Source organism: Oculina patagonica, chromosome 4 (assembly GCF_052425735.1).
Source record: "Oculina patagonica isolate OP01 chromosome 4, crgOcupat, whole genome shotgun sequence".
NCBI lineage: Eukaryota > Metazoa > Cnidaria > Anthozoa > Scleractinia > Oculinidae > Oculina > Oculina patagonica.
Genome location: NC_135761.1, coordinates 29,444,009 through 29,458,160, shown reverse-complemented (window position 1 = coordinate 29,458,160; position 14,152 = coordinate 29,444,009). Strand labels below are relative to the sequence as shown.

The 14,152-nt window shown below is 37.6% G+C and overlaps 1 protein-coding gene across 2 annotated transcripts in view; it reads right to left on the bottom strand.

Annotated features, from left to right (window-relative positions):
* Positions 1–2,002: 2,002 nt before the first annotated feature.
* Positions 2,003–14,152, bottom strand: part of LOC144650130 (uncharacterized) — a 28,727-nt gene continuing 16,577 nt past the window's right edge. For both annotated transcript variants that reach the window (XM_078509789.1, XM_078509788.1), the window contains 7 exons: positions 9,562–9,767; positions 8,816–9,000; positions 7,889–8,254; positions 7,195–7,406; positions 6,604–6,644; positions 5,817–5,913; positions 2,003–2,965 (listed from right to left, as the gene is read on the bottom strand). In XM_078509789.1, the coding sequence (XP_078365915.1) occupies positions 2,782–2,965; positions 5,817–5,913; positions 6,604–6,644; positions 7,195–7,406; positions 7,889–8,254; positions 8,816–9,000; positions 9,562–9,767 (1,291 nt within the window). In that variant the 3' untranslated portion in view covers positions 2,003–2,781. The remainder of the gene's footprint in view (positions 2,966–5,816; positions 5,914–6,603; positions 6,645–7,194; positions 7,407–7,888; positions 8,255–8,815; positions 9,001–9,561; positions 9,768–14,152) is intronic.

Below are 14,152 nucleotides of genomic sequence, written 5' to 3'. Positions count from 1 at the left end.
TTCTCTCTTTATTCCCCTCAGTGTTTTACCGGTAGTTGAAATAAACACCGCACTTTTAACGGGGAAAATTAAAAAAGCACCGCGGCACTTTATCGATAGTTAACGATATCCCTACCATTTTTCGCATCTTTTATACCAAAATGCGGTCACGAGCTCTCGCTATTGAAATCATAGATCGTTTAGACTGCATTAATTATTTTGTTTCTTACGAGAATTTGAAAAAATCAGGAAAATAGATGTGCCAGAAAACATTAAAAGTAAAAGTGTAAGAAATGACATATGCGACCAGAAATGCTCTCCTTCGCAGCCGTTATTTGGTACAAACAACGACTTCAAGGAAACTTCGCAAGAAAGGAAGTGTAGACTGAAATTCTGGGGACTATCCTAGCGTTTCTACTCCCCTTACTTTTTGGAAGACCGACAGGCAGCCCTACCTCACGGAACTAAAACACAAACGTGACTTTTGCTTTCACGGGGATCCTGTGGCAGACTTGTTCTATATAAGGTTTTGAAATATGTCATCTACTGTGCTTAAAACCCGCTGGAATCAGCAGGTTAATAGCAAACTTTATTTTGATCAACAAATTTTCCCACGCGTATTGACTATCGGCCGTAGTCGATGAGAGCATGTAGGGTTAGGAAAATGGCATCAGACAAAATGCAAGCAAAAGTGTCACCAAGCTGTTTTACATTATGGGTTCTCGATAAAACCGGAATTCTGCTTTTGAAGGAGAAGTGTGCGCCAGAAATCAAAATCGTTTCAGACCAGGATGTCTCGGTGCTTAGCCTTCAAACATGAGCAGTTACTTAAGAGACAGTGAGGAGGTTAAATCAATAAATGAATTGAATTGTAATGTTTATGCGCAGATACACTTTCAGAAGTTACTGATACATAATTATTTAGAAACTTTACTTAATTTTCTATAGCTTTGAAAGGCATAACTTTTAATTACGGCATGATTAATACTGATGCATGCAAATAAGCCTTCATACTGGTACATTTAAGGTCGCGCAGGACCCTTGCAATCATTGTGTATGTATTTATTTAAAGAATATGCACAAACTGCAACGACTGAAGCAGACAACAAACGAAATATTCATGAATTTTTTTTCTTAAAGTTATTTGTGCAAGTAATTACGAGTTATTGTTCTCAGCTTTGTGCCCCGTGCGCTGGAACAAAGCGAACTATCATAATTAGATTCACAGCTTTGAATATAGCACACGTCGTTGTAAACAGTGACTCAGAAGGTCTTCGGAAGCGTAAAAACCTGCAGTTTTGTGTCCAAATTTTCTAAGCCGATATAGAATTAAAGGAGTTGATTCGCGAGGAACAAAAACTTGATGTACTCTATTGTGTTCTGACAAGAGCGAATTTTGAAACGTTCTTCTCAAAATGAAGAAAGCATCGGTTTCAAAGTTTAGATTCACATTTTTACTCCCTTAGAAGCCATTAACTTGTAGCAGTTTTGAAATCTAAAATTTCGTTCTTGTCAGAACACAAAAGAGGTTATGATTTATCACTAGGTTATATAATCATTTAATTCGGTGCGCTGTTCCGACTGAAAATCGCATTATCTGCAGTTAAACTTTTCAGAACTTGTAACATCACAGTAAACGGTCATTTCTCAGTAAAAAGACAATCATGCTGTAATTCCATCTTTCCCCAATATCCTTGATAGATTTCAGAGGAATCGAAGTTCAAAATGTAGCGAATTAAAGCATTACAAGATAGCACCCCGACAAGAAATCTGGCTGCGCGACTTAAGGCAACTTGGATGATAGTCAATACATTGGAATACGATTGTCCATCACTCAATGGCCAAAAAACCGTGAGAAAACAACAAAACTTTAATGCTTCAATACGTCATTGGGAATTGGCCTTTTGTAACCCAAATTTCTTTCACTTAGTATCGTCAGCTGCAAAAGTAATCTCAAATTCGTCCCACTGTTCCTCGGGTAAATCTGTTGGGAAAAGTTCACAAGTATGAGTAACTAACAGTGATATGTATGTATATTGTTTATTTTCAATAATTTCATTGCAAAATTTGGCTTACAACTAATTCTAGCTATCTTTACCAAGCTAAGGGATAAGAGAATCGGGAAACTGTAGACTGTCATAAAATACTTGCAGAACTCACACCACGCTCCCCTGTTTTATGAGGCAAAAAAGGGCCCATTTTCACCTTACTCTACTTCTCTTTCTTGCTCCTCCTCTCCCCTCGTGCCTTTGAGCACCTATGTATCCTTCATTGTAAAGGGGCTAAGACGTAAAAGATGTAGGTGACTTAAGGTAAACTGAATTTTCTCCAAGTCAAGAACGCGTCAAAGTAATTTCAAAGTAATTACTAAGGAGGAAATACTATTGAAGGGGGGATAACGATTTAAAACAACAACATAGTGTTGTTTTGGGGTAAAGAGCGCTTATATCCATACAAGAGACGATCATCCTCTCTTGGCTTAACATATTCAGTTATGGTTATGTAGGACGCACGCTTTCTGTATCTTTGCGTTCTATATTTTTTTTATCGCGGCCGTTTACTTAGAGGGCGATTAAAACAAACTTGTCTACTTTATTTCGCTCTTTTAGGAACCCAAAGCACTTTCCAACTTTTACTCCTTCTGATTTTTTTATCTAATCACCTCTAACAGAAAAACCAGGTCATATTTTCAAAGTAAAGGTCACATTGACAGTGAGCGTTGTTTTACTTTATTTAGTCGATAATGTTCAGTACTACAATTTATATTGTCAATCTTTTCGTTTTTGAATCCTTTTTCCGTCCCTACACGGGGATATCGTCGTCGGAAAGATTGTCGTTACAATAACATGACTTCGATTCATCCAACGTTTCCAGATCCAAATATGGAGTGTCCTCCTGCAACATCTTCTCCAGTGATCTCGTCGCACTTTCAAATGTCGGTCTGTCACTGGGGTCTTCCCTCCAACAATTTAACATCAGCTGATACCTGAAAAGGACGGTTAATAATATTTAAAGTGTATGTGACATAAAAAATATTTCCTGCTTATTTGAAAGGCCTTTCGAAATACAGAAGAATGGCGTTTTTCTTTTCGAGATATCTTTTATCCTTTCAGAGATATTGACGTTTTTGTATTATGCAAATTATCTCTAAAACTATTGAAGCAGTGTTCTTGAAACTTGGCACCACAAATGTGCATCACAAAAGAACAAAATGTTACTCTTACAGTTTTGCCGCTGGTGCTGTCTCAGTAAAACTGACCCAGTTTTTTCTGCCGACATCTAGCGCAACCAAACCGATGGTGGGAATTAAGGCAATATGGGAACTATGTCTGTTCTAAGCAGGACCCTTTGTCTCACTTTAGAGGTCAGATATGGGGATATTTGTTGCTATATGCACGACGCTTTTCTTGAGCGAGGCTACACCAGACGACGAACCCAAAGTTTTCCGCCGCCCGTGAGAAAAAACTCTGCTAGTCATCTTAGATTTAACAATGGAACTGGGATTTCAAAGATAAGTAGTAGATAAAATATTCGCGTCCGATCTGTATGGGTGTCTGTATGGGTGTGAAATGAAAACAGTAAATTGAATGCAAAGTATTGTTATGCGATTCGGTAATTGGACACGCATGCTAAAATGCTGTACGTCCCACAGGAGAGAGTGCAGGGGACAATGTTAGAACTATCAATAATTTTCAGACACTGCCAAACCGTGAGTATTGCAACAGCTCGTTTTCGTCCTCCGAAAACTGAAGAGGAAGAAATTCCTACCGTCTGAAACAGTACCTAAAAATACCACCTAAAATACAAAATGCGCAGTGAACGTTTTTACTGCTTGGCAGAATACAAGAATGAACAAAAAAGCGCAGTTGAAAACAGCTGGACACAACGGACTTGAGTCAACTAATGTCGAGGACCTGTCCGTCCCACTCGAGCACATGTCCGCAAACAGTTTAAATTTCTGGCTCTGCAAATTAATTTGTGAAGTGGTGAAGCAAACCGGGGTACGCTACCATCCTAAGACGCTGTACCTACTTGTTTGCGGTATTAATCGCCATTTGGGAAATGTACAGGAGGAAATGGCGTTTAATATACTGGAGAAAAGTGATAGGAGGTAAAACGACATTCTTTTAAGCTATATTTCATCACATTTTGTGTTTATTTGTATGTTCCGTTTTAACCAGTATATTGTTTGTAGTTTAAAGGTTCATGGTGTTTCGAAAAACACTAGATGGCGAAATGAAGGACGCCACTAAGTGCGGAGTCGCGCAGTCATCAGAGATGTTGGAAAAAGAAGAGATAACAGCGAGAGAAGAAACAATCCTGTGGGACAAGGCTCTCCTGGTAGCAAATACAGCTGAGTCGTTATTAAATACAGTGTATTTTTATAATGGCAAGTTGTTCGGACTACGGGCCGGTGAACATAGGTTGATTCGCTTGAGTAATATTGTTGTTAAAGGAAACAAGATAGTTTTTGAGGAGTTTAGAGGCAAAACGTACAAAGGCGGCTTAAACAATTTGAAAAATAAGCCACGCTATATTGAACACATTTGTCACGAGAAGAGGAAAGCCACACCCCTTGCCTAGCTTTAATGTTTTCAGTTTACATCGAGAAAATTCGAAGCCATGCAGAATCCGTCGACAGCTTCTACTTTCGTCCCCACAGGGGCGAGAAATTTGAATATGAGAAGAGTCCAGTTGGCTTATGCACTCTAAACAAAATCCTTCCTGAAAAATTGTTGGGAAACGCAGGATTGCCTCGCAAAACGGCACATCATCTTCGTGTTACCTGTGCTACTCGATTGTTTCAGAATTCAGTGGAAGAGAAGTTGGCGAGGGAAAGAACAGGACACAGGTCCAATGCACTCTTCGCTTATCAAAAGGCTAGTAAACTTTTGGCACCGGTCACCGGTCAATGACTCACGCAAGTCGGGTCAAAGCGAAGCGACTAAGAAATGTAAAGAGTCGGGTTTTTTTTTTTTTTTTTTTTTTTTTTTCGTGTTTGTAGTGTATGCAATGTTAGAATCGTCTTTGTAAGTAATTGTCAGTAATTGTATTGTAATGTAGTGTGCATGAATCAGTAAGAGCAATAAAAAAAAAAAAAAAAAAAAGTAAAGAGTCGGAAACAACTACTCAAGTGCTCGAAGATTTACCAAACGTTGATTTTGATTTGCCTGATATATTTTAGCTTCTATTCCAATGCCGGAAACTACAATAAGTAATTCACTTAATGTATTGATTGCTTGATATTTACAAGATTGTTCAAAAAATACCCAGATTGTGTTAGTTGTTAAATGAAATTAAATTCTATGACGAAAATATGTCCATTGTGGTTTTCATTTTAATCAGTAGAGATGTGTATCAAAAGTTAATAAATACTAATTAGCTGGGGAGTTTTAAAAAGTTAATTCTACTGTTTAATAATTCATCAACCCCAGCCTTTCCCTGTTACCTGTTCAATCCCTCCCCGCGCTTTCAGACAGATGATTTGTATTGGGGTTTACAGTTGTGTACATGTGTTCTGAATACTGTACTGGGATTGGTTTGCACCACATAAATAATTAATGAATTTTACAATGGGTAATACAACGAGCTGTATTTGGGCAACCGACTACCATATAGAAATTGGTTGAAACAAGGCCCATTACTGGGACGAAGCAACTCTCAAATCACGACTGTGACACATCCTTTTCACAAACCGGATCATTTTATAGATCTATTTTCCAAGGAAATATGTTGGGTTTTTTGACATTGAGTATAATGATATGATATTTGGAATGCGGATTTCTGATATACCGAGCGGGCGAGTTCGTCAAACTGGTACTTTAATATTTACTTACAGTTTATCAGAACATGTTTCTGGTTTTTCCATGCGATATCCTGTCTTGAGGAGATTGTACAACTCTTTGTTGTTTATTCCAGGATAAGGATTTCCTCCTGCAAAAATAATTATAGAACTGAGTATGTGTATAGAAACATATGTCCAAACAACCTTGATTGACTTTTTTTCCATTTAGACCAGAAGCACAAAACAAACAGGAAAATAATATATCGCTATGGACTCGCAGTGCAGACAGGAATATTTAATACGTATGTACTTGCATTAACGGTCAGTTATTGACCTCGATGATTTTATTGTAAGATAGTTTTCGAAACAAAGCAGAGTTGAATTTAAATTTTCGATTTGATACTAAACGTTTTCAGTTCAGTTAGGGCGTGCATTTCATACCAAACCACCCGAAGCCCAAAAGGCTCACGGACATTCTCGTCTCCAGAGCTGCCTGTCCCTCTTAGCTGGCTGGACCTGGGCCACCAGGAAAAGGTGGCTCTTGGGACGCATGATTTGATTGGATAGACTGTGAAAAAGGGAAGTTGACTAAGGCAATCGAATCAACCGCTTTAATATAGAATTCTTGATAGAGAATTTAAAATGGCTGATCTTGTTGACTTGATTTGGTTGGGGTTTGGCCTGAAGCTCTACTTTCTTTAACTCGAAGTTCTAGAAGAGAGCCTTGGACCCGAAATGGCTTCAGGGCTTTTTGAAAACTTACGCCAGCTGAGGTGAATTCCTGTAGACAACTATTAAAATTAAGAGAAAAGTAACTTTTGCTTTCATTTTGTTCTTACCCATTGTGGAAAGTTCCCATAAAAGGATTCCAAAAGACCACCTGAAGAGAAAATTAAAACATATTAACGGGTTTGACTCTCGCAGGCCACTAACTACAGTTTGCAAATAAAATCGTAACATAAAAGTAGGCATAATAATTCCTGCTAAATTATCTAGTTGACCATATTTATTAGCGCATAACTTGGGTTTTGAAGCATTAAGGGGCTAGTAGAATTGTTACTCCCAGGGAATTTTAAAGTTTTACTCGCTGTGGTCGTGCATATCACTGGACACTTAACAGCTTTATTTTTAACGTCAAGGAATCCTGGCTTTAGTTTGTTCCCAGTGATGAAAGAGGGAAACTCGTGGATGACCAGCTCAAAAGAGGTCATAAGGAGATTCCAAATCCATAGTTACTGGAATACTAACAACTAGTCTGGCTTGTGGTTTGTAGAGGATTACAGAGGGGGACGTGCGGTAACCCTAAATAAAGAAAGTTAGAGAAGAAAATGCGGAGAGCAGGGTTCTTTCAAAAGAAACCCTGAGAAAGGAGAAGAAATTGTCTTACAACTCCTTTCACTATGATTTTGTGAAGTATAAATTAAACTTACACATCGCTTTTCGTGGTGTATTCACTGTTGTAGAGTGCTTCAGGCGCCATCCATTTTACTGGTATCTTTTTCCCTTTCTTCAGTTGGTAAACATTTTCATGGGTTTGCCTCATCAGTCCAAAATCAGAAATTTTTACAACTTTGTCGTCGCCAAGAAGAATATTACGGGCCGCCAAATCACGATGGACAAATCCGTTACTTGATAAGAAATCCTGCGTACGTTTAAAAAAAGAAACCAAAAAAGGAATAAGTAATGAAATCAGTACTTGGTAACAGTCATTTACTCAGTGATGCCACCCGCAGTATTAAGGGGGCTCTGAAACTGGCATGAAGTAATCTAATAAGGTTAAAGTATCGGGACTATGACAGTCTATACCTGGGGGAGGTTTTCTTTCAACGGATGGTCAAAGATTGACTGAAATAACACGGATTGTATTCGGACAAGCTACGGTAACCAAGTGTAGCTCAATAAGTCAGTGACGAGGTTTGTGATATTTTAACTTCAGCATTTTTCTTTTGCGTATACTTCCTAAAATTCGAGCATCAAAGGGCCATTTAATTGTCCATTCTAATTTTGCATCTCATAACTAAAGAAAGAGCAATTGACGTAGCCTGGCCAATATGATTCAGTATAATGCAGCAACTTCGTCTGAATTCGTTTTGGAATTTGCAGCTTTTAAGGTTGTCAACGTACCATTCCGCGCGCTATCTGCCACGCAAAGGAAAGAAGATCCTTCGCTGAGAAATCTTCCTCTCGTTGCATATTGCCATTGGAACCATTTTGTAGGTAAGTAGGTTCCTTTTCGTAGTGATTCAACACTCTTCCATCCACTTCCGGTTTGGCTTCTACTACCGCATTTTCCCCAGTAACACCTTCACTGTTAAGCGTAGAACAACAAGCCAAGTCGTCTTTCGGTTTGTCACGGTTCGCTAATTCCTTTCTTTCTTCATCATTTCCCGTCAACAGCGCCTTCGATTCATCATCACTGGAAACATGCACATCATTTGTAACCAAAGTAGAGTGATTTCCTCCGTCATCGTAGTTCTTTTGGTAGTTTTTCTACAGGAAGAAAATTAATTGCTGTGATTAAAGTATTATAAAACTAGTTTGAAAATTGAAGAAAACTTTGTGATTCAAGCAACTTAACGGCAAAGACAAATAGTTGCAAAGATATACTGCATTGAACACATTGCAAGGCAGACAGGCGGGTGAAGTGAATGAAGACAATCGCTAGCTAGTCTGCTAGGGGGTATTGTTTCTTTATGTAAAACCAATTTTTTTAAAAAAATAGTTCTTAAAAGAACTATGTTCAAAAAGAATTCTTTAAGCAACCAGTGATTACAATGCCACGGAAAGTAATTCACTGTAATCAAAGTAATTCACGTTTCTCCTTATAACAGCTTCATTTAACAAGGTGTCCTTCAAAAACAGCTTACTAAAAACACAAGAGATGTTGCTATAAATTGTGTTAGAAAATGGACTGACATAATTTACCGAAATACTGTGACCTTTGACTTCAAAAAAGTTGAAGATCATAACCAGTGCATAACAATCCACTCTGTCCTACTTGAAGCACCAGTGGCCTTTCCTGTTATTTTGTTATTGAGTTATTCAACGTACCTGTATTCTCTTGTTTCTCAGCCAGTGCAGTAGATCTCCATACGGAACATATTCTAACACAAGAAAGATGGGATCTGAGCTAACCCAACAGCCCAGCATGCTGAGAACGTTCTTGTGTAAACCAATGGCCTTCATGAGTTCAATTTCATCCAGGAATTGGCTTTTGGCTTCCTCGTCTGTCCTGTCTAAGGATAAAATCATGAGATCATTATTCAGAAACTTAAAAATAACAACCTGGCCATAGACATACAGACCAATTCAGTTTTTACAAAATTTGACGTGTTTTTGACTTCGGAGACTTGTGGAGCCATTTTATAACACTTACATAACATTTTGTACAATTTACTATTTGTTATGCCGCTTGAGAATCAACGAATGTCACCCTTAAGCTTAAATATAATCACTATTGCATCTGTATTCTATTATGATTACTGTTTAAATACACAGAATAAATGTGTAGACGACAGTAGACGTGTTTATTTTGTCCAAAGGTGTAAATTAAACAGTTCACAATAAAATCGTATCACAATTAGGATTATTGTATGGTAGGCTTTGAGTCGGCGTGGGAAGTGAAATTCAATGATTTTTGGAAAGTCGTTTTTCGTTTACAACCTACCAGATTGAATTTTCTTTTTTTAAAAAAAAAAACAGAGAGTCGAAATAATATAACGCCAGCATAATACTTGATTATTTTGCTCACTATTCTGCTCAAATTATGCCAATACAATGTGGACATCCCTACTTACCTCCTAAAACTTTAATCGCTACCGTACGACCCGCTTGGAAGTCGACAGTCTGTGACCTGGGTTCGTAAAAAACTTCAATTCCAGGAGATTCCTTAAACGTGCCTTTGAACACTTTACCAAATGCTCCGCAACCAATCTCTTTGTCAAAGACAACCTGCTCAGGTAGAACCTCCCATCGCCGAAGAGGAATTATCATAGATTTGGATCTAATGGGAAAGACAAAGTCTTACAAAGTCTTTTTCGCATCGATCACGTTATGGATGATAAAATAAAAAAAGGAAAACATAGATTTGGAAAATAAAAAAAATCCACGTGAGTATACAAAGTACTTGAGTTTCACTGTGGGTGAAAGATTTTTAACACGGGAAGGACCATGGCAACTATCATGTAATTGTGTACGCTACTTCTGTTTCGAAAAGAACGTCTACAAAAATTCAGGTTTACAGGGAATTTGAACCCGGAAAGCTTATTTTAAAATGCTAAACAAGAACATTGAGAAGCTTGAGAAGCTTCAAATCGGGCGTTTTGCCTTGAAAGGCAGGGTTCAGTACAGCAGAAACGACGAAGTAGTTACTTAAGTAGCACTCAGTCCGACTGTGTTTGTGTAAGTCACAGGGCTTGCATGAGCTGTATTAGTGTGCATAATATAATATCTAGAACGTTGTCGAGATTGCATTATTACTTAATGACATGATGGTTTCAATTTATAAATGTATTTCACACAATAGAAATAAACGATTGAAGTAGACGACTAGACAATGTAAAGTTTTAAGACTTAGCAAAGTGCAGTGTATTGGTAATACTGTAAGGTGCGGTTTCACCTGAAGGTCATGTGCTTTTCGGTATTTTCCAGCCATTGCACTTTGATGGGACAGTACTACAACTGTTTACCGGGGAACTACTATTGTCAACAAAATGATCATAACTTGTTGATGAATGATTGAACATTTGTTTCATACCATTACTGTAATAGCAATTGATGAAGGCTTTTAGTCCTGAACCAAAGTATAAGGACTGGGAAATACTGAAACCCATTATCAGCCACCTTAAACGGAAATATCTTGTTGGTGTTTCAAGGAATCCAAGGAAACTTCACTCATCCCATGTATCTATGTATTGCGGTATTTTGTAATTTTTTGAGTGATTTTTGAGGATGTTTGGCAGGTGATAGTTTTTTTAAAGAATTAGTAAAATTTAGACAACTAAGAAATATTGAAAATTTAATGTGAATTTAACATTGGAATTTGAAGTTAGAAATTGGCAGACGGACACCAAACAGTCCCGTGATATCCTGGAGTGTTTTTGCATGGGGGTCAACTGTGTGATGATGTTTTCATTTTTTTCTTCAATCCCCATTGATAAAGAACTGTTGTTGGTGTTATGTTATACATGTCAAGCCTTTAACAAGGTATGAAAGAACACAAGGATTTAAATTATTCTGGTGCTCAATTTTTGCGTAACTAAAATTAATGTTACTCAAATTCCTGATGGATTCTGTCTTAAACTGTTACGAGCTTAGTATTTCCAAATTATTGCATGTCAATGTAAGGCAAGACAAGACATGCCTTGGTTCTTATGTAATTCTCTTAAAAACATATAAGATATTGACTATAATTTTGTCTGTGCTATGGCAATTCACAGTGGGGTGGTCTTGATGTGTCTTTAACTTGTGGAATATATCATTTTTTTGTACATGGCAGTGTGCAACTGTAACAGGCTACCAGAAACAACGAGGTGTAATAATTGTGGCCAGTGTTTCATTGGAAGACAACAAATTCTATGTCAAAAGCACAAAAATACTATACATTTAATGGACTTGACCTCCTGCGTCTTTTGTAAACAGAAACTGTAAAGAAAGACTGAAAGAGGACTTGTTGGTGAAATTGGTTTGCATCAGCAACTATTTTTTATAACGTTTCTTAAAATATATACTTTGCATATGGTTGTACCTATTTTAAAACAGTAAAAACGATTTAAAGTGTTAGTATGGATATTTGAGGGGAAAATAGAGAGCCCCTTAGGATTCGAAGGGTTAAAATTAAATCTAAAAGATGTATCAATTAAAAGGATAAAAACTATACAGAATGAGCAGTGCTTATGCCTTTGTATTCCTTCAAAGGCAATTACAGCGTATGTATATTACAGTGTTGTGACTAGTAATTAATTTTGTAAAAAGTAGTATTGATAAAATCAAATTAGAGATTCGGTGGATTTTGAGGGAGATATTCTTCGTATAAAATTGATATCCATTTAATCTGAAGAGCAACTGAGGGACTCGTGCTTTTGCATCCTGAGGACCTAGGACCTAGGGAGTTGGAAGTCCCATTGAGCGAAAGCAATTTTGTATGGAAGTTTAAAAATTGTTCCTATGGATAAATAATGAAAACGACCATAAAACTATTTAAATTCACATACCACATCAAATATTGTCTATTTGCTTTTGCGCATTTTAGCAAGTTATGGGTGTAAATGGGCGTCCCGTGCCTTGTTAGGCAGCAAGCGATGGGGGTTTGGGTATGAATACAATTGTGTTTTGTGGGTTTCAGTACGGTTTCGTGTGTTTTGTGGGTTTCAGTACGGTTTAGGGGAAACAGATCAGACGGTGGACAACCCTTGGAACATGGAGACAACTGTGACAATTTAATCATCACAAGATGGTGGGACTGCCGGGATAAAATTGGTAGACCTTTGAGGTTGTTTGTGCGTTGCGGGGTATTTTTGCAACAAGAAAAGCGTTAAAGATTGTCACGCTTGATTTGCATTGCGTGATGCACGGTAAGGTTATGGAGGTGGTGACCAGTGTCAAGCTACTTGGTTTGAAGATTTGAAAAGATCGGAAATGGAACTGTCACGTGCAGGAAATCTCCCGGAAGGTCTCGGTAATGCTCTAGTTCAACAGCTTCAAACACAAATTGTTTCGCTCGCTAAACCGTTTAGTTTTATCCGATTTACAAGCGCTTGTTTTACAAGTCCACGTTCTACAAGTCTGTGCTTAACAAGTCCTCCTTTTACAAGTCCGCGTTTTACAAGTCCGCGTTTTACTAGTCCGCGTTTTACAACTCCGCGTTTTACTAGTCCGCGTTTTACTAGTCCTCCTTTTACAAGTCCGCGTTTTATCTGAGTCCGCGTTTTACTAGTCCGCGTTTTACAAGTCCGCGTTTTACTAGTCCGCGTTATACTAGTCCGCATTTTACAAGTCCGCGTTTTACTAGTCCGCGTTTTACTAGTCCAGTCCAGTCCTCGAAATACAGTATCCCAAAACTCCCCGCCCTCTAAAGATAAGTCCTTCACCGTTCTTGTCGTTTTTCGGTGCCTATTCATCTTCGGCATCTTTCTCATCCACCTCTCGTTCTGTCCTGTGTCTGTCATCACACGAAAGAAAAGCTGATTCTCAAAAAATCTGCCACAAAAGGAAATTGACAAAAACAATATGAAAACCATATATCGAAAGTTTCTTATTCTAAAATTTTATCATACGTCTTAATTCAGAGCTACAAAGAAGTTCCTCCTTTTGAGTTATTGATACTGTTCTTACAGTACATCTTTCCACTAGCGAAATTTTACAAAATTCCTTCGCGGCGAAAAGGTAGCGCGAATCCAGAACAGACTCCAATCGAGAGTGGGTTAATTCTAGATTACTATTAATTAACTATTACAACATTCATTTTTAAAATAGTTTCCCAAGCCGACTAAGCTAACTTAACGTCGAGTGTATCTTTCAGTACAAAACATGCCGTTATGACGCCGGAAATCCAGCTCACGCATACTATACCCCGTGACTCACGCAAACCTCCGACTTACGTGCTACTACAGTCATTCCTTTCTAAACATTTTTTTTTTGACCACCACCGTACCTTTCTACCCAAAAAACTCATGAAACCGCCCGGTTTTAACCTGTTTTAACCTTTCAAAAATTAGAGCGTTCGAAACTAAATAAGATCCGTAATCACAAACAACATACAGCCGTTTACCAGCACTCTTTAAAACTCCTGAAACCCTTCAAAATCAGGCAAAATAAATCTTTGAAATAACCTTTATCAATGTTTGTTATTTTTTATTCAGTTCTATAAAATGCCTTTCGTACACTACTGTCAAACAAAAATTTCAATTTCCTCAAAGTTTCAAGACAAAAGAATAACAAATATTCCGTGCACAATGTAATTTGATTAAGCCAATATATCACGTCTAAAAATACTTCAAGCAATTCAGTGAAAACCCGTTTTTTTTTCGTATCAACGAAAACCAGTTTCGAATAATCAATACATGAAAATAACAATAAGATCAAAAGGAAGAAAGGAACCTTTCTAATTATTTGAAGACTTTCAAAGCCGTGATATTATGCATCCAATCCGCGATAAAATTTAATTACAACAAAATCCAAGTTCTCATTTTGAAGTCCATTTTTTTCAGTTGATACCTTTATCCAACTTGTGAAAAATTCCATTCAAGCTCCTATTAATACTGTACATTCCCAATGTTTTGCTCAGGTCTTCAGAAGCGTCTTACTAACCAAATCTAAAATAATTCCAAAACAGGCTGTACAAACATTCTACTCTTTGTGACAAACAACTTGACGACCAATTGTTCAGAA